Source organism: Nuphar pumila, chromosome 9 (genome assembly GCF_984573655.1).
Source record: "Nuphar pumila chromosome 9, dmNupPumi1.hap1.1, whole genome shotgun sequence".
Lineage (NCBI taxonomy): Eukaryota > Viridiplantae > Streptophyta > Magnoliopsida > Nymphaeales > Nymphaeaceae > Nuphar > Nuphar pumila.
Genome location: NC_143257.1, coordinates 14,701,291 through 14,722,205, shown reverse-complemented (window position 1 = coordinate 14,722,205; position 20,915 = coordinate 14,701,291). Strand labels below are relative to the sequence as shown.

Sequence of the window (20,915 nt, the reverse complement as noted above, 5' to 3'; positions counted from 1 at the left end):
TGAGCCGGATCATTGGCGATGCTTTCCACATTCCTCGGCCCTGTATTTTTTTCCCTCCTGGTGTATATCTGTCCAGAAAAACGTTCTACTGGAGGTGGCTCAACATGCATCTGTGAGTCATCCAACTCTCTACTCAAGCCGAAGGAAGGACAATTCGCCTGACATGATTCTCCTGTATTAGCAACAAGATCTGCGCTCATCCATGGATCATATACCTCTAATTCTCAAGATGGCAACTCATCGGAGTCATTGATCTGAAAATTTTGTTCATCAAAAACAACATTCCTGGAGGTCCTAATACGTTTTGTAGTAGGGTCATAACATCGATAGCCTTTGTATTCATCCGCATACCCAACAAATCTGCACTTAGCGGCCTTATCCTGAAACTTATTTCGCAGTGATGAATCAATATGTACGTAACATACACAACCAAAAACATGCAGCTCATCATAAGAGAGATGTTGCCCAAATAAAGTATAATAGGGATTGAGGTATGCAAACAAATACAAAACTTGGACAAGCACCCAATCAAAAGATCATATGAAATTGAAATAAGCAAAATAGGGATCTGAAAAATACCCTTTTCAGACTCGAAGGTTTGTTTTATCGTTCAAACTGCTTTTGGTCTGTCAACAACTCCACGTAGGTATGAGTGTTCTCCACTGGCGGCCAGATAAAGTGTCTGCAGGGCTTGGGTAGGCTTGTTTCGCAGGGCCAGCACTTAAGTATGGGATTTCTAGATTTTCTAATAATTTTCAGATGTTCAAGGTATAGGGGTGAGCCCCTATTTATAGAGTTCGGCATGAGATATGGATTACTCATCTACCAGAGTCTTCTTGTACGAAAACTCGTCCAAGAAGAGACCTCCCACCCTAAAAGACGTGCAGGGCAGTTGGGATAAGATAGGGATAAGGCTTGAAGCTTATTCGCGTGTTCGGTATAGCAGATGGCGAAATGACTATGTCATCCAATAGCGAACAACGTTCTGCTCTACCATCCCGTAGCAAATGGCACTCTGCTCTGTCATCCTATAGCGAACGACACTCTGCTATGTCAACCTGTAGTGAATGACGTCCCATTATGCCGTCCAGTAATGCACGGCGGTCCATTCTATTGTCCCGTGATGGACGACGGTCCGTTCTGGCATCCGTGTGAGGGTGTCCAATTCTTGTTGGGTACCTGCAAACACTTGTCTTCAAAAGATATTAGCAATTGTGAATCATAAAATTTTGTTGTCTACAAACCTATGAATTGGATTTGAATAAATGCGCGGATCATAATAGTTTGGAGTTGAACCCAAATGTTAACCATGTCAGTTTCTACTCTCGGACCTTCTACTGAACCAAAACGAATTTTAATTTGTAATGATAGTACAATATAAACTAAGAACATAAGCATAAGAAGAAAGGCATCTCCTCTATTTTTAAAACCAGGGCATTTTTGTTTACTTTTTTGCTTGTGTTTATTAAATGTAAATGATAATCACCCTGATCTAAATAACATACATTAAGATAAACCGAACTTGCATGGCCCAAATACCACATTAATTTTTCTAAAAAAATTTAGTATTTCAATTTTTCCTTCTTTCTTATTTGTTAATTTAACATTTTCGGTAGTCAACTTTTTTATGCTGTTCACATGCAGGCCATTTTCCCAGTAAATACACAAGAATTGAAGTTTTAATTCTCAAGTACTACATATTCCTGTAATATGTGTTGTTAATGATACTTTCACTTTACATGTTCAAAACAACTAAACACATTATATATATATATATATATATATATATATATATATATATATAATCTCATTGGAACAAGTTCCATAGATGAAAGTATGAGCAACTTTCATCTGATGAAGATTAAGACAAATCAGACATCCAATGCTAACAACTTACATCTCATCAAGATTGAGACAAATTCAGATATTCAATGTTTGAATTGAAAGAAATAACAAAACATGCATAGAAGGAAGCACCTAATCACTATGTTTTGGACTTCTAGCAGATCGAGAAAAACAGACACAATACCTTAGCCTTGGCTCTCGCACTTGTGGTGGCTGCTTTTCTGGCTTACTGTTTCTAAGCCACTCCTGCCGAATTTGAATCCAACGAAGGATACCTGCAAAGAGAATGAAAAATGAAGACAAGAAACAACAGCATTGGCAACATTAGAAAACATTGGATATGGCAATCATGATATGAAGTTACAACTTGCCATGATTCACAAACTCAGTAGCATTTGTACTGCTTGGACCACAATGGGAATCAAGGGTTTGGTTCGATGTGCTTATAGATGAGATGCTTCTCTGTGATTGAACTCTTTTGTCCATCTCATAAGTGCTTGTGCTCAAAAAATCCTCAGATAGACCAGACTTCTTTACTCTACGACCCTGTATTTTGAGCCCCTTTGAAGGTTCATCAACAGCAATAATTGGAGTGGGCTTTGCACAGGATCCAAGACAGCCTCTGCTCTGTTGCAAGCCAGGTGTAAACCAATTAAATGATTAGTATTGGCATCCAAAGTAGTGCAAAGTTATACAACATTAACATAGGAAAGCAGCCATAAACACATGATGTTTGAATGCAAATCCTAAGAGACCACATGTTTAAAACAGCAACACCAGCATTAGGTAAGAAATCCATAGAAAGCAAAACCAGATGCATTTAAAGCCAAATTAAGAGGTATGGGCTCGAGCAATTTTCCTCTAAAATCATAAATGTTGAGCAAGTTGGCAATGTAATAAGAAATATTGTGTATATTATATCATATGCTGTTTATGCTATGTATATATTGGATAAGGGCAGTTTTACCATTTTTTTACAATGGCATTTTTCATCTTTTCACCTTGTACCCCTTTCTACACTTACGACTCTTTTATAAGAATATTTTCATTCATCAGCAAGTACAGTGAGACACAAAAGGGTCAAACTTTGTAAATGGTATATATACCTAAGAAGTAAGATGAAACTCTAATAAGTAACATATTTCTCATCATATTTCTCCTTTTTTGCAACATGAATACGGTATCAAAGACAAAAGAAATAAGGGGAAGAAGATTGTTTTTAAAATCTTCAAGAGAAAAAAGGAAGAAAATGAGGTGTGCAAAGGTGGTTGATGAGATCTAGTGGTTAGTGATAGGACTTGAAGGGCATCCTTAGAAGCTCAACAACCAAGATAGAGGTGATGTTTTTTGGGTTTGGGATATTTTACATCAACTAGATTATTAACTTATATGATTTTATGTGCAAATTTCATGATTTTTGGAAGGTTTTGTATGAACTTCTTTGAGCTGTTTTCAAATCTAGAGATTATTAGACAGATTCCGATGTTTGTTTGCTTGGACTTGTTCCTTTAAGATCAATTTTACTAAAGAATGCTTGAAAATAAAGTTGCTTGGCCGTTTGAGTTGTGTTGCTTGTGATTTGAAGAGTTTTAGGGTGGTCACTAGCTGGAGGCAGCCTGTTTACAGCTCTAAAAGCAGTAAACTGACTGGGGAAGCTAATTAGAAGTTTAGAACAGGTGTATTAGAAGTATTATTATTTAATATAAGTTGTGAGATGGATACTACCACATTGTGGTAGGTTATATTGGATATTAAGTGGGGGAACAGCTTGGGTGATAGAAAGTAGTAATGGATATGTTAAAGAATGCTTTGTATAATATGTGTTTTATTTGTTAATAGTGTTACCTCTCCCTAAGTGTATATATTATTATTGGTGGTAGTTCTATAAAATAGCTTTAGGTGTTAGTCAAAGTTTTTGTCTTTTTGCGAGTCTAGGGAAGTCAACTCCCATAAGTGTTGTAATCCCATTCTTTTTGGTAATGCATTGAATACTTGTTCTCTTCTTCTTGCTTCCTCTTTACATTTCCTTGCTTGGCCAATATCAAATATGGTATCAGATCCACATTTGAGGAAGATAAGAAGCATATGAGCAGCATAGGAGTTGCTATAGTCTCAGCCTTAGCCTCAGCTGACATCATCAAGAGAAGAACAGAATTGGGGTCTCAGTAGGGTTTGATTTTAGAAGTTTGTTGAATCAAACCTCATCCAATTTGGAAAAGATTTGGCTTTTATATGAATTTTTCAACATTTTTTCTGCAATGGGTAGTTTTCTGACCAGATTTCAAAAATCTGTGGTATATGATATGTTTTTCATCTGTTTGAGGCTCCTATTATTTGTGTTGGCATCGTCTTTGAGTTGGGTATTTGTCTGAGGCTGTATTTTTGTGAAATCTGAAGTATTCTTTGGCATCGATGAGTTGCAGAGGCGATAAACAGTTTTGTGAATGTTTTGAGTATATTGCTTGAATGGGGTATTTGTGTTTGTCAAGTTTTATGCTCAGAACATGTTGGTTGCATGTTTGAGGTGATGTTTGGATGATTATCAGTTTGTTAGCTAGTTTGATGACTCAGTCTGTTGGGTATTGAGAGTTGCTACTTTGGGATTGACCAATACGGGTAACGAGACACTACTAGTATGGTTAAGATGGTTGCTTGAAGACACGGGGGTCAAAGTGAATGAGAGGACTCCGTTACATTGTGACAATCAAACTGCAATTCAAATATCAAAGAATCCCAAGTTTCATGAAAGGACCAAGCATATTGAAATTGATTGTCAGTTTAGTTGGGAGCATGATCTATCTAACTATCTCTAGGTCGGATATCACTCTTAAAAAATTATATATACATATATGTATGTATTCTTCACACACACACGGTAAAGCCCGTTTAAAAAAAAACATGTCGGACACGTGTCACGTGCAAGGCACGTGTCAGACACGTGTCGAGGTTGGTCTGCCTTGTCGGGCCCGGATCCGAGTTCGACCCGAGCCCGACCCGGACCCGCGACCCGGCTTCTCGAAGGATCGAGAGACTGCATCTTTTAAAGACACAGGCGGTGAGGCTTGGGGCAAAACCCTCGCCCCTTCTCTCTCTCTCCTCTCTGCCTCCCATCCCCGTCTCACATCCCCCTTCCTCTGCGGCCACCGACGACCGGAGCCGTCGACGACCATCCAACTTCGCCGCCTCTTCTCCCGTCCAGCCGCCAATGCCGCTATTCTCCTCCCTTTCGCCACCCGTGTCCGACGACAGGAAGACGTCGGCGACAATGTCGTCGTCCCCCTTCCTCTTCTCTTTGTCTCTCCCTCTCATCCGACCACCGACTGTCATCGCCCTTGCTCCAGCAGCTCGGCCAACGTCCCCAACGCCATCGCCTTCACATGTGCCATTCGTGGACTCTCCCTTCGTTGCGGTCTTCCCAGGTAAACCCCATCCCTTTTCCCCCTTTTTCCCTGTTTGTTGTCGGTGGACCAGAGCCACCATCGTGGGTGGCTCTGGGTCTACTAGGAGGGTGGTGCCGAGCACCCCTCCTCGTTGTCTCCTTCTCTCTTCTTTGTCTCCCTCGACCCTCCTGTTCAAGGGTCAGTGGACCAGAGCCACCATCGTGGTGGCTCTGGGTCTGCCAGGGAGGGAGGTGTTGAGCACCTCCCCTCATTCTTTCCCCCTCTCCTTTTTGGCAGGCGGCAGGGTTGCCGCCTGCGTCGCCTCTTCTCTTGGGCATAGGGCTTCCGGGGGAGGGGTTGCTCGTGCCTTGGACGACAGGGTGGCAAGGGCCCCCTGCCTGCCTCTTGTTCAGGTAAGTCGGCAGGGGTCGAGCCCCTGCCACCTCTCTTCTTCTTGTTCTCGGTAGGTTGGCAAGGGTCAAGCCCTGCCACCTCCCTGAGTCTGGGAACGACGACAGGGGTCGAGCCCTGTCGTCGTCTCCTTCTCTTTTTCTCGATTGGGTGGGCAGGGGTCGAGCCCCTGCCACCTCCCTGTGTTCTGGTTGGCGGGGAGTGGTCGAGCCCTCCCTATTCCTCTCTTCTATCTTTCTGCTTTTATCGGGCAGACAGGGGCCTGACCCCTGTCTCTGCTCCTTTCCCGCAGGCAGGGGGCGGAGCCGCTGCCTCTGTGTTCTCCCTGTCAGGCAGGTAGGGGGGCAAAGCCCTCCTCCTCCATTTGGTTCCGACGGGTCGGCAAGGGCCAAGCTCCTTGCCGCATGTTCTTCTTGCTGGCAAGCCGGCAAGGGTCGAGCCCCTGCCGCCTTTTGCCATTCTCGGTAAGTCGACAGGAGCGGAACCCCCTTGCCACTCCCTGTCACTACTCGTCTGGCATGGGAAGTCCCTGCCTCTGTGTGCTCTTCCCGGTGAGAGGCTCCGCCCCCTGTCTCTCGATTTTTGGTTGGGAGCTTTGCCTCCCCTGCCGCCTCTGGTTTTTCCTGCCTGTCTCGTTTCCAGCAGGGGGCTACGCCCCCCTGTCTTGATTTGTGTTCCGACAGGGGGTGTCACCCCCTGTCCTGTTATGATAGGTTTGACAGGGAACCTCTGCTCCCTCCCCTGCCTTCTCTGTCCTAGCAAGCAGGGAGCCCCTGCTCCTTGCCTGCTACTTTTTGCCAGGCAGGAGTGAGGCCCCTGCCTCTGACACCCTTGCAGGCAGGGTGCAAATTCTCAGCCTCTGTTGCCTGTAAGCGAGGAACCAAGCCCCTCCTTGTGATCTTGTGATAATGGGTTAGGGCTCGGCATGTGCTTATTGTGTTTCTTCTTTTAACGACATATCACTAACTTTCTAAGCATCGCAGGTTGAACGGCGGAGCTGGCTCACTCTTCGCAGCTTGAGCCTGTGCTTACCTACGCTCGCAAGCGTATGTTGGACCGCAACCCCTCAAGGTAGGGGATTCTTGCGTAAAAGAACAATGAACGGATAAATGCTAAAATAAAGAAAGATAACTAAAAATGAAAGAGGACGATGATATATGTATACGTATAAAATATATACATAAGGCTTTTAACTCAAGGACGCAGTTTCGCGATCATTGTCCTCTTTACTTTCTTTGTACTTTCCTTTTCTGTTGCCACCGCGCTATATGTGCCTAAGCTTTTAATTCATGTCTTTACATTTCATGTCTTTTAATTCAAGGACGTGGTTTCACAATCCTTGTTCTCTTTACCTTTTTGCACTTTATTTTACTGTTGCCCCGCGCTTTATGTGCCCAAGCTTTTGTTGTGCATTTACTTTATGTACTTTTTTTTTTGTTGCCCCGCGCTTTATGTGCCAAGGCTTTCCTTTCAGTATGCTCTTCTACCTTGCATATTGCTTGCTTGCATGTCTGGTTAACCGAGGTACGGTTTCGTACTTCGTGCATTGTCTTGTGTACTCATTTGCTTGCATGTTTGATTTGGCCAAAGTACGGTTTCGTATCTCGTGCATTCCTTTGAGTGTTCACGTATCTGCTTGATTGATTAGCTGAGTTACGGTTTTACACTTTGTGCACTGCTTACGAGGTTTTGCGCTTGACACACAGTTTCGCACTTTGCGGATTGATCATACTCTATCGTCGCACTGTAACGTGCATGGGCTTGCTCATTGTTGGCTTGCACTCACTGAGTGCAGTTTCGAGCGTATTCCAACTTGTTCATTTGTCTTAAAAGACATGATGCTCACTTATGCACTTGGTTCTCCAAATGATGACTTTTAAGCACCAACCTATTTTCGAAACGTATAGTTTTGAAAAGCATATTTCAAAAGTCTTTTATGAGATAGCAGTTGGATCTCCCAAATCGATGTATTTGAGGGAAGTGTTTACAACTTCAATTTGCGTATCCGATACAACTCGGATAACCTTGTTTAAGAGCATGTGCATGTGAAGGTTCTACTGAGAAACCTGCGCTATTACTAGACCGGTGCTATGTCACCTTTGAGGTGAAACCTAGTTATTGGGTTTTCTAGCCAAGCTAAGATAGTTGGTGCTTTACCTTCTTTCGCGAGATTATTGTTGATGGATTTCTCCTAAGAAATCCATGCCCCTCTCCTTGTAGTAGTACTCTTAGTTATGTACGATACATTTGAACTATGAAGAGCAGGATGAAAGGTTTGTAATAACCTCAAGGCGTGTTTTGATGCTTTCTGTTAAGCATGTAATATCGATGTTCACCTAATAGACAAGAGGCTCGTGACGGTCTAAAGGACCTGAGCATGACAAGTTTGAACTTGAATGGTTACACCATATCTTATCAACAAAGCATTGTTGTGTGGATTTCTTCTGAGAAATCCATGCCCCTCTCCTCGTAGTCGTACCCTTAGTCATCTATGATATATCGGACTACGAGGAGCAGGAGGAGAGGTCTGTGTTTAACTCGAACGTGCAATAGCACGTGTTTGAGATCACAATATGGTGATGTTTTCACCCTCACAATGAGTTGACCCTTCTTATCGTAGTTGTACTTTTGAACAGGTACGTTGCGTACTGCGGTGAGTAGGATGAGAGGTATCTGGTTACCTGAAACGCGCAATGGCGCATGTAATTCACATAATGGTGACTATGCGCCTTCACAGACAAGATGCTCGAGCGAGCATAATGGTCCCGAGCATGTAGAATGGGGCGACGGTTAAGAAACCCCCGTCGTGCTCGTTCGACATGGTTCATCAAAAGAGATAATGGATGGTACAAAACTCTGATGGACAAGCCATTAATGGCTATTACGGGCAAATGACTTGGCTTCCCCAGTCATCAGAGTTAGGGAAAATGCTATAAAGATAGCCTTCAGGTCATTTCTGCAGAAGTTTGGATGCATCCATAGGCCATGAATGCCTCTAGAGATTTACTCTCTTAGTCACTGGCAATCCCCTTAAGAGCGGACTCAGTCAGTCATTCGGGGTATCATAAAATACATAGCATAATACACCCCCGGATCGATCTCGACTGTTTCTACGTTTTGCCTGTGTGTACCCATAGTAGCCCGCTAATAATGAGAATATAAATATAACCTGCTCATCTTATTATGAGATGCGTACTGTGACATGACTTGCTTGTTTACCTCGTAGTTCAGCATATACCACTCGTTGAACTATGCACGCCTGTTGTGGCGCTGCTCCAGTTGGTTGAGCTGCTTACGCAGTTCCTTGCTAGTAATAACTAACCGTTTAGCTGCTTGTACTGGTTAAATGCTTATGATAATAGCATTACGCTAGTTGCAATGTATTTGCATGTGACTTTCTTTACTATCGGGTGGAATTGTTCATGCTTGTTGTAATCTAGCACTTGTTGGCTTGCGTCTCTTATGACGAATATGACTGCTCACAACTCGTAATCTATGAACTGTGTACAACTAAAACTAATGTAGTTGTTTGTCTTACAAGTTGCCTACACCTTGTGATTTCTATATAACTGTTACCGTATGATTGCTTATCAGATGTAGCTTATAAACTGCTTGTTGTGCAATGACTTGCACTTTATGATTAATGTAGTTACTTGTCAGTAGACTAAAGAATTCAATGGTTATTGCATGCATGGTAAGCTTGATTATGATTGTCAATGGTTATTCTATTACTCGACTTACTGTGCTTGAACTACTTGGTGGAGTTAGTTACTCCTTACCTGTAGAGTTAGTCAGACTGCTACAGTTGCTTACTTTGCTTGTTTAGCACTTTTATCTGATACTACTTTGCTTTACTGGAGTTTTACTTGCCATACTCGATAGCATGTATGGTTAGCTCTGTTTTATTTTTCCTATTTAGTTGAGGTATTATCTTGCTTATTGCAGTCTTTGTTCCTCCTTGTCTTTTGCACCCCTACTAGTTTTTCGCGAAACTGACCCATTTCATGGGCAGGTGGTGGACAGGTTGAGACAACTTGCGATGGCAAGATGACGTGATGAGTTCAAGGTGAGACCATTTTCCTGACGTTACGCTCCTGAGGACATTTTGGTAAATATGGTATAAAGCTCCTTTGAAAGCCTTTCTTTTAAATTAAACTCTGAATTATCAAAACTGTGTTACCAAAGCTCTGTTTATTTCAATAAATATAGTTGAGTTGCAAATCGGTTTGTAAATAGAAATTTGCGTTGTAATGCGCCCAAAGTCTAGGGACTTGCTATTTCAAACATGATTTTCCGCTGAACTCCTGTTTCAAACTCTGATAAATTATCGATTTTAAAGCTTTCAACCTTTTTCATAAAAGGTTTCAAGTCCAAGATTTTGGGGCATTACATATATACACACACACACACACACACACACACACATATATATATTACAATGTAACTAGGTTAAAATTAGATTTTTGTTTTTCTTTTTTTTTCTAGTTTCTTTTTTACTAGTCAACACAAAGTTGGCCAGTCAAAAGAGACGTTGGGACTGGCCCAACGGCTCCAAATGGAGCCGTTGGACTTGCCCCAACGTCTCTTAGAGACTCCCTCTTGTGTATATAAATAGGAGATGACTCCCCTTATAATATATGCTTCTTGCATGTATGTTGATGAATAAAATATTATTTTTTATTCCTTATTCTTGCCTTTTTAGTGGGTGTTTATGTGAGCCCATTTTTCAGCTTGTGTATGCTCTTTTGGTGCTTTGATGGAACTCTTTGAGTGCCCACTTTGTTGATTTGGTGAACATCTTCGGAGGACCTTGTTTTTTTTTATGGTATCAGAGCTTGGAAGATCAAGGTGAATTTTTGGTGCATTAAGAAGTGTGCTATTCGAGATTTGAAAGAGAGACTTTTTGCAGGACCCATTTAAGTACTTGTGAGACTATGGTACTCACTTTGTGGAGGAGTGTTTGTACTCTTCATTGGAGGTGCTCTCTTAGTGGAGTGCTCGTGGGTTCGTGCTCTTCATTATAGGTGCTCTCTTGGTAGTTGAGTGCTTGTGATCTTTTCTTATTTTCTTTTCTTTTTCTCCTTCTGTACTTTTTTTCCCCCTTTAGCCCTTGTAAACATGGATGACAATGATCATGCCACCATAAAACCCCATCAAGCTCAATGAAACAAACTATATAACAAGGGATTCGATCACGAAGCATCTAATATGAGGAAAAGGGTTGTAGAGATTAGTGGGTGGGTCCAATTCGAAACCTAAGCTAATTTTTACTAAGATAGAAGGAAGAAGTACCGCTTACGGAGGTAGAGAAAACCAATGCTATGACCACTTATGAAAAAAATAAAAAGAGTGGAGAATAAGGCATGCCAAGAGTATGTATTGGCTCATTAGTAGTGTTGACATCAAAAAATGCTTGAGTCTAGCGAAATTTGAACATGTAAACAAAGCATGGAACTATCTTAAGAGAATGTATTCTCTTAAAGACATTGCACATATATGCAATCTAGAAGACAAAATATGTATTATGACTAAGGAGAAAAAAATATTAGAGAATACTTTAGTAAGTTATCCGATCTTTGGATCCAGTTGGCCCTTCTTGAGCCTAGATAGCATTGTCCCAAAGATATACAACTTTGCCAAAGACAAATTGAAACAGAGCATTTCTATCAATTTATTAATGATATAATACCAGAGTTTGAGTCTACTAAATTGGCTCTTCTTCATAGAGGAAAAGCCCCCTCTATTGAAGATACCATTGAAGATCACAGTACAAAAGAAAATTGACTAAAAAAGATATCTAAAGATGATGATCACTCCGTCCTAGCCGTATCTAGGCTGGAAAACCATGTTCATGCTTACAAACCACCACATTATGGGAGACCAAACAACGATCACTATGAAAAAGGCAATGAGTTTAAGAAGAAAAAAATCATTTGCTATTATTGCCAAGAGTCGGGATATGTCAAGACATATTGTCTTAAATTAAAGAGACCCTATAAGAAGAAGGCAACCTCAATTACACAAGAATCAAGTGAGCTCAAAGCTACTCAAGAATAAAACATTAGAAGCATGTCTTTGACTCAACTTGTAGAAGCTCTTCAACTTCTACTCAAAGGAGCCTCATCAGTCAGAGTCGTGGTATCTTCTGTTGGCATCTCTGACTGCAAGCAGGTCAAATGTTTTTACTGTTGATGGGACATCTCTTGAGACAAAGGGAATAGAAAATTTCGAAAACATTTAAAAAAGTTTTTCTATTCCAAAAAGTAGGTATATTCTCAAACTAAACCTAAATCTTTTATCTGTCTCTCAATTATCTGACCATTGGTATAATGTTTCATTCTCTTCTATTGGTTGTCGAGTGCAGGACCGCTAGTCAAGAAAGCTGATTGGGAAAGGCCATAAAGAAGGAGGTTTATACTACATGTATTATTGGAAATACCTAAGAATACTTTTTGTTGTAATGTTCAGAAACTGAATTTAAATTTATGGCATAAAAGACTTGGCCATCCTAATGTATCCAAAATCCAAATACTTTTCATATATAAAAAAATTTTGTAATCTTAAAAATTTTACATGTGCGCAAAATGAAAAGGTTGTCATTCCAAGAAAAAGAACTTTTGTCTCTACACGATCGCTTGAGTTAATACATTCAGATGTTTGTAGTCCAACACCTATTGAGTTTGCATATTATGTAATCTTCGTTGATGATTTTACTAGACACACATGGATTTATTTTCTTAAATGTAAATCTGAAGTTTTTTCATACTTTCAAATATTTCACAATTTGGTAAAAAATAAATATCAAAAGGTTGTCTCTATCTTTCACACTGATTCACGGGGAGAATTTTTATTAAAAGATTTTAAAGATTACCTAAAAGCAAATAGTATTACACATCAAAAATTTTGTCCCTGCACACCACAACAAAATGGCTTGGTTGAAAAAAAAATATAGGCACAACATAGAAACCACAAGAAGTTTGCTTATTTCAAATCAAGTACCTAAAGAATTTTGGGCCGAAGCCACATTAACTGCAGTTTAACTTATTAACAGAATGCCATCTGTCATTTTAAAAAATATATCACCTGTTGGAAAAAAAATTAAACTTACTCCTGATTATTCTCGATTAAGAGTTTTTGGGTGCAAGTGTTAAAAAATGATAAGCTTTCTCCTCATGCTATTCTTTGTATTTTTTTAGGATATGCAAATAACCAAAAAGGCTATAGATACTTGATTTTAAAAGTAAGAAATTATATGTTTCAATAAATGTGTCTTTCTTAGAAAAAGAGAAATTTTTTGAATTTGAAAATCCTAAGGAAATACTTGAGTACTATTTCTTGTTGGATCTCATTCCAAAGTTTGATGACTATGATGTTGATCTTAATGAGGATCAGGATATCAGAAATGATATGGTGAATGAAGAAGAATCTCATGATAATGAGATAAGTGCAGAACAACCTTGAGATCAAAATTGTATTCAATACTCCAGGCGTAGTAGTTCTGAGCATCCATGTGCCTTTAAGAAATATAATAAAATACAAACTAGGTTATCTAGAGTATCGAAACCCCCTAAAAATTTTGTCCTATGAGTCCTTTTCACCCAATTATTAAGCTTATATTACATTGATACATTCCTATATAGATACCTCAAATTATGTTGAAGCAGAGAGACTTCCTGAATGGGTAGAAGACATGAGGGTAGAATTAGATATTTTAGAAAGGTGAATACTTGGACTGTCCAAGATATTCCTCTAAGAAAGAAACCCATAGGTTATCGATGGGTATACAACAACAACAACAACAACAACTACGCCTTCATCCCAAAACAATTGGTATATAAGATAAAAACCAAGAGTAATGAAACTCTTGAAAGGTACAAAGCTAGGTTAGTTGTTAAGGGATAATCCCAAGAGTATGTAATAGATTATGAGGAAACCCTTGCCCCTGTTGCTAGGATAACCACAGTTAGAACCGTAGTAGCCCATGCCTCTATGAAGAAATGACCTATATACCAAACGGATGATAAGAACACATTTCTAAATAGAAAATTGGTTGAAGAAGTCTACATAGAGGCATCACCTGACATAACTATTCCTAAAAGAAAGACTCTTCGTTTAAATAAAGTTCTGCATGGCCTTAAACAAGCTTCAAAGGTTTGGCATGACAGGTTTAGTCAAGTTATATTTAATGTTGGATTTCAATCTTGTTTAACTAACACAGCTCCATTTGTTAAGATTTCTGATGCAGGTATTATTATTCTTCTCCTTTACGTGGACGATATGATCATCACAAGAAGTGACAAACAAGGAGTTTAACACATTAAAAGACTTCTCAAAACACATTTCAAAATGACTAATTTAGGGTTTTTAAAATATTTTTTTGGTATAGAAGTTGCTTACTTTTTTAGAAGTTATTTGCTGACTCAATCTAAATTTGCATTGAATATTGTTGCCAGATTTGGTATCTCAGATAATAAGAAGGTTGACACTCTCAAAGTTGTAAATGTCAAAATGAAAATTGATGGGGAACCACTCGAAAATCCAACACCATACTGACAACTTGTCAGTGCACTGTCATATGTTTCAATTACGAGACTAGACATTGAACATGCAATTCACACATTGAGCCAGTTTCAGCAAGTTCCCACCACTGTTCATACGGGAACAATGGAGATTCTCCAACCTCTCATCAAAGGTTGTTGGATCGGAGCCCAAAGATCAGGATGCACCAGTTTCCATGGCTCAACTAATGGAGATTCTCCAACCTCTCATCAAAGGAGCCTCCTCTTCATCTGAAGCTTTAACTGGCGCAGCTGACTCATCTTTTTCCGATCCAGGTAACTTTTCTTGGCTCCTTGACTCTGGTGCTTCTTTCCATATGACTCCAAATAATCAAAGTTTATCCGAATGTGTTAAAAATAAAACAAATGTGTCAAAAGTTTTTACAGCTAATGAAATTTCTCTTGAAATAGAAGGAATAGGAAATTTTGAAAAAAAATCATAAAACTAAGAATTTTTCTATCCCAGAAGTTAGACATATTCCCAAATTAAATTTAAATCTTTTATCTGTATCTCAAATATCTGATTATAGGTGTAATATTTATTTTTTTTCTCATAGTTGTTGGGTTCAAGATCGTCAGTCATGAAAGCTGATTGGGGAAGGCCATAGAGAAGGAGGACTTTATTACATGGATTTTTTGGAAATGCCGAAGAATGTCTTTTGCTATAACATTCAAAAAATTGAGTTGGAACTGTGGCACAAAAGACTTGGTCATCCACATATAGCCAAAATCCAACATTTTCCAAATTTAAGGAAATTTTGTAACTCTGAATCATTTGATTGTAAAGATTATATTCTTGGCAAAATGAAAAGATTATCATTTCAGAACAGAACTTTTATCTCTTTAAGACCACTTGAATTAGTACACTCGGATGTTTGGGGTCCTGCACCAGTAATTTCTAAAGGAGGACTTGCTTATTACGTTATTTTTGTCGATGATTTTTTCCGACATACGTGAATTTACTTTCTTAAACATAAGTCTAAAGTATTTTCATACTTTCAAACACTTTATAATACGGTTAAAAACAAGTTTCAAAATGATATTACTATTTTTTGCACAGATTCAGGGAGAGAATTTTCATCCACAGATTTTAAAAATTATCTCAATTTGCATGGCATCACATATCAAAGGTCTTGTCTATACACACCTCAACAAAATGGGTTGGCAGAACGCAAACATCATCATATTATGGAAACCACTAGGACTTTATTAATAGCAAATCAAGTCTCAAAAGATTTTTGGACAGAAATTGCCTTAACTGTCACCTATCTGATTAATAGGATGCTATCCTCTTTTTTGTAAAATATAACTCCCATTAAAAAACTTATGAATGTTTTTCCAGATTACTCTAGACTGAGAATATTTGGATACAAGTGTTTCATTTTTACCGACAAAAATGATAAATTTTCTCCTCGTGCGATTCCTTGTATCTTTTTAGGATATGCTAAAAATAAAAAAGGTTATAGGTGTTTTGACTTCAAAAATAATAGATTATATGTGTCTAGAAATGTTTTCTTTCTCGAAAAGGAGAGCTTCTTTGATTTTGAAAAACCAAAGGAAATCACTAAGTACACTTTTTTGTTAGATCTCACATCAAAATCTGATGAATATGATCTTGACTATAACTTTGATAATGATCAGGGAATTACTGATCTTGATCATAAGGTTGACAATGAAGAAGTTCATAGTGTAACAACCCCAACTCATACCCCTTGAAAATGTCATTTTTTTTTTTGAAAACCATTGCGGAAATCTTTCCAAAGACCCGAGCCTTTACAGTTTCACTCCCAATTGGATAACCAAACACACCACAATAGAGCTTACACTTATCATCCATACCAAACCAAACCATTATTCATTTATTGAAATAGTGAGTAATAAGTCTTGAGACAAGTGCATAAAGAAAATGTGCAGAGTGCAATATTAACTAAATGAAACGAAAAGGAAATAAAATAAAATTGAGCCACGATGTACATCTGTGATCTGTCTAGCAAGCGTGTGACACCCGTAACCTCCCCCAGAAGTCAGTCGCTTCACTGATCACCTACGGCTGAGAAAAAACCATAAATAGAGGGGGTCAAAAATCCGAAGAGTTCTGCGTACAGATCCCTCTAATGAAATAAATGAGCATAAAAAATACATATACAATTTAATGCAATAATTTAGAGGAATGCAACTATGACAATTATATAATTCAGTTTAGCATTCATGCAACATGGAACATTCATTAAGCATGAAAGAACATAAATCAACAACAGGAATTACAATTTAACTAAGCAGGACGTTTCACATGCATTAAAAATTAAGCATCATGCATCCACCAACATGTAACAATTAAGACAACAGATAAAATATGCATGTCCTAATGCATAGCAGGATTATGCATGATTTATGTACAATGCATGAACATTTTATTATCTATCATTGAAGTTTTCCTTTCCATATGCATTCTCTATAAAATGCATACAATTTCAGTTCCTCTTTTAATTTATTGTTGCCCGCGGATACACCAAACGGGTAAAATACCCGAGGTCAAGTTAGGTTCCCAAGGTAACATAACACACAAGTTGTATTTTATTACTGGGTTCTAAACTTAGCCCTAAACCGAATCACCTTCGGAACATTAGACATTCGCATCTAATGTCAGGGACACTAGGAACACTTCACGCCCATAAGTGTCACTTCCTTGGTATACCAAAACAACAGTTGTGTCGAACAAACCACCCCCAGGTAAAATGACGGACTCTCCCTAAAACCGTGACCAGGAAAAAGAAACTCAATATCGGGTTCAGGGGTCCAAGTAAAGCAAATGGAGTTTTTGTATCCTTGTGGCCCCCAAAAACCGAATCTCTAAGATTCTCATTCTTCCGATGGGAGATCCCAGAACGTATATTACATTGTTCTTATTCATTATCTTTTTATTAAAAGCCAATTATTGAGTTTTGCAATTCAGCATGCAAAAGCAAAAGCAAGAGCTCGCATCTACCCCTGCGAGAACCATCACGTGACTCACGCCCGTAGAAACACATAGAACAATGCAATATATAGTGAGATCAAAATGAATGTGATTTTTGTGATGCAATTAAAAGTAAATAAAGAACAAACTAAAGCCCAAGGCTCTCCAGGCCTATGATGATTCATTTTGATCATCGATGTACCGTATGCAAAAATCATAACAATAAGCAATTTATGTAACGATACCAACATGATTCAAAATGTACATTCATTTGTACCAATTTAACAATGTGCATGAGCTACCATAGTCATATGCATGTGTTCACCTTCCATGTAAAATTACTTTCATGAAATCACTTAACACACATGCATTCATTCATGATTCATAAGTACATGAGAACCTTTATGCAGGATTGTACATGCCAAACACACATCGATTTCATGTATACGCATGCACTTGAAACCAATTCATAAATGCACGATAATTAAACATGTTCCATAAATGTAGGCACATGAAATTGTTCATTCATAACATATGTTAACATCCACACCATTGAACATAACCCGGGTCTAGAAATTGAACTTCAGGGCAGCACACATTCATATCATGTATGCACCTGTACCAAAACAAACTTTGCCATAACATGTTAACAGGCATGCATTCATATCCAACATATCATATAGAAAATAAACCACATGCTTTCTAAATGCACATCCATATATACAAACCTTTATCATGCGTATGAAACAAAAATATTTATTAGCATGTATTTACTTAATTCATGTGCAACTATATCAAGTGCATGTTTTCATTTAATGCATTCACTCATATCGAATGCATGTTTTTAATCCACATACTCACATCACATGCAAGCCTTCATTCATAAGTCTTTTTACACATGTGACTACTTGTGTAACTATATATATACAGCATGACCCAACAATTCAGATTGGTACATATTCACAAAATACCCATATAGTAACATTGCTTTAGAATATTGATCACGCAAAACGTGTTAATCATAAGCAGGTAAAAATCTGGAATCTACAACGGACAGCACACAATCCAAATGATATATATATATATATATATATATATATACTTTTTAATTTGCACACAGCCGACCTAGTCGGCTCAGGTTTCAAAACAGACCCACAAGGCTGCCCAGCAAAGCCACTCGGTTGGGCCCCAAGGGCTTAACAGGCCAGGCCAGCGTGGCCTATCAAAGTATGGCCAAACCAGGCCACACCCGCAACCCAAGACTCTAGCAGACTCCCCAGCCGAGCTCACTCGGTTGGGCCCTGCAGCACAATCCAATATACAACAACAACTACGCCTTCATCCCAAAACAATTGGGGTCAGCGATATGAACCAAAAAAGAAAATCATTATGGGTTTTCCACATGAATCCTTCTCCTCCAATCATTTCTATCCAATGTCATGTCCTCGGTGAGGTTCAAAGCATTCATATCCTTTCCTATCATCTCCATCCAAGTCTTCTTAGGCCTACCCTGACCTCTTTTAACTAATATATTTTCCCATTTCTCCATCCTTCTAACTGGATCATCATTAGGCCTTCGCCGAATATGTCCAAACCACCGTAAACGATTCTCTCTCATCTTATTTTCAATGGATGCAATGCCTACACATTCCGTACCATATAGTAAAGCGAGCCTAATTGTCGTCCTATAAAACTTTCCCTTCAACCGCAATGGCATTCTATGATCACACAACACTCCAGTTGCACTTTTTCATTTTATTCACCCAACCTTTATCCTATGATTTACATCTCCATCAATTTCTCCATACTTTTGAATGATAGATCCCAAATATTTGAAACAATCATCCACCGGTATTTCTTGCTCACCAAGCTTCACTACACTCCCATCACTACTTCGTTGCTTACTAAACCGACATTCCATATATTTTGTCTTACTCTTACTCAACTTAAAACCTCTTGCTTTCAATGTCTGTCTCCATAATTCTAACGCTCTAGACTCATCAATCAAAACAATATCATCAGCAAACACCATACACCACGGCACATTTTCTTGAATTGATCTCGTAAGCTCATCTATCACTATAGCAAATAGGAAAAGACTTAATACAGATCCTTGATGTAACCCAACTGTTATAAGAAAATTGGTTGTCACCTCTCCACACGTGCGAACATTGGTTACTACTCCTTCATACATATCTTTAATTATACTAATGTACTTGAGAGAAACACCTTTCTTCATCATTGTCCACTAGAGAACATCCCTAAGTACTCTATCGTATGCCTTCTCCAAATCAATAAAAACCATATGCAAATCTTTGTTCCTCTCTCTATATCTCTCAATAAGTTGTCTAAGAAGATGTATAGCTTCCATAGTTGATCTTCCAAGCATAAAACCAAATTGATTCTCCGATATCATGACAACCTTCCTCAACCTATACTCAATCACCCTCTCCCAAAGTTTCATAGTATGACTCATGAGTTTTATACCATGATAGTTTGTGCAATCTTGTATATCACCCTTATTCTTATATAGAGGCACCAAAGTACTCTTCCTCCACTCATTAGGCATCTTATTTGTCCGCCAAATCTTGTTAAAAAGATTTGTCAATCATTCTAAACCTTTCTCACCCAAGCATTTCCAAGCCTCGATAGGTATACCATCTAGGCCAATTGCCCTTCTTGATTTTATTTTCTTCAAAGCCTCTGCAATTTCTTTCTTTTGAATCTTGCGCATGAAGTCACGATTCATCTCATGAAAAGAAATGGAAAAGTCTTCAAGATCCTGAGCAAGACTTCCATTAAATAGCTTATCAAAATAATTTTTCCATCTCCTTAATCTCCTCATCTTTGACTAAAACCCTTTGTGTTTCATCTTTGATACATCTAACCATACCCAGATCCCTCAATTTCCTATCTCTCATCTTTGCAAGCCTATAAATATCCTTCTCGCCCTCTTTGGTATCCAACTTGTCATAAACCTCCTTATATACCTTATCCCTCTTTGGTATCCAACTTGTCATATATATATATATATATATATATATATCAGCATAGGATCCATAAGGAAGAAAAATAATTTTTTTTTTCATAAAGTAAACAAATTCATGCTATCAAACTTGTAGTACGCATGCATATCCAAATTTAAGGACCCCTGTATTTACTTGGGTGCAATCGTGACTTCAAGTGTATGCATTAGGCATGATTAACACTAATATGCATGTACGGCTATACACACAACTCCAACAAGATTTATAGGTAACATATGCATTCCACTTGCATGTTTGCATATTATACTTAGATGAATTCATGCATTCAACATATGCATATTACATCTGGACGAATATATGCATGTCTACATATACAGATTTATATTTGAAAAGATAAAGAGAATCAAGAATCGATCCATGGGGATCAATTTTATCATGATGCCAACACAACCAGTTATCTTTATCATAACATAAACTTTGTTTTTGCATAACACTAAGCATGTATAGAATTTTATTTTCGTAAGAATGAAAGGAGTCGAAGGCACATCTATGCAAATCGGTAATACCATAACACAGCCACAATCACAAGCTATTTTATCATGAAATAAATTATGTTTTGACATAAAAGAAACATACATAAGAGGATCCATAGATCCTCTCTCATGTATTATAGAGTAGACATATGGATCTACTCATTTTTCCATGGATTTTACGTCTAAATCTTGCATAGAATCGAACCGACATTTGATTTCTCACTCATATTCAAAACAGAAGACTC

General features: G+C 38.5%; 1 protein-coding gene across 4 annotated transcripts in view; it reads right to left on the bottom strand.

The window, feature by feature from the left end:
* The window catches only part of LOC149828452 (uncharacterized), a 39,400-nt gene that overhangs the window by 9,839 nt on the left and 8,646 nt on the right, over positions 1-20,915 (bottom strand). For 3 of the 4 annotated variants that reach the window (XM_090017583.1, XM_090017584.1, XM_090017582.1), the window contains exons 3-4: positions 2,217-2,467; positions 2,030-2,120 (exon numbers count right to left, since the gene is read on the bottom strand). In XM_090017583.1, coding sequence (XP_089873709.1) covers positions 2,030-2,120; positions 2,217-2,467 — 342 coding nt within the window. Of the gene's footprint in view, positions 1-2,029; positions 2,121-2,216; positions 2,473-20,915 lie in introns of all 4 variants that reach the window. The other variant, XM_090017585.1, reaches the window with a different exon arrangement.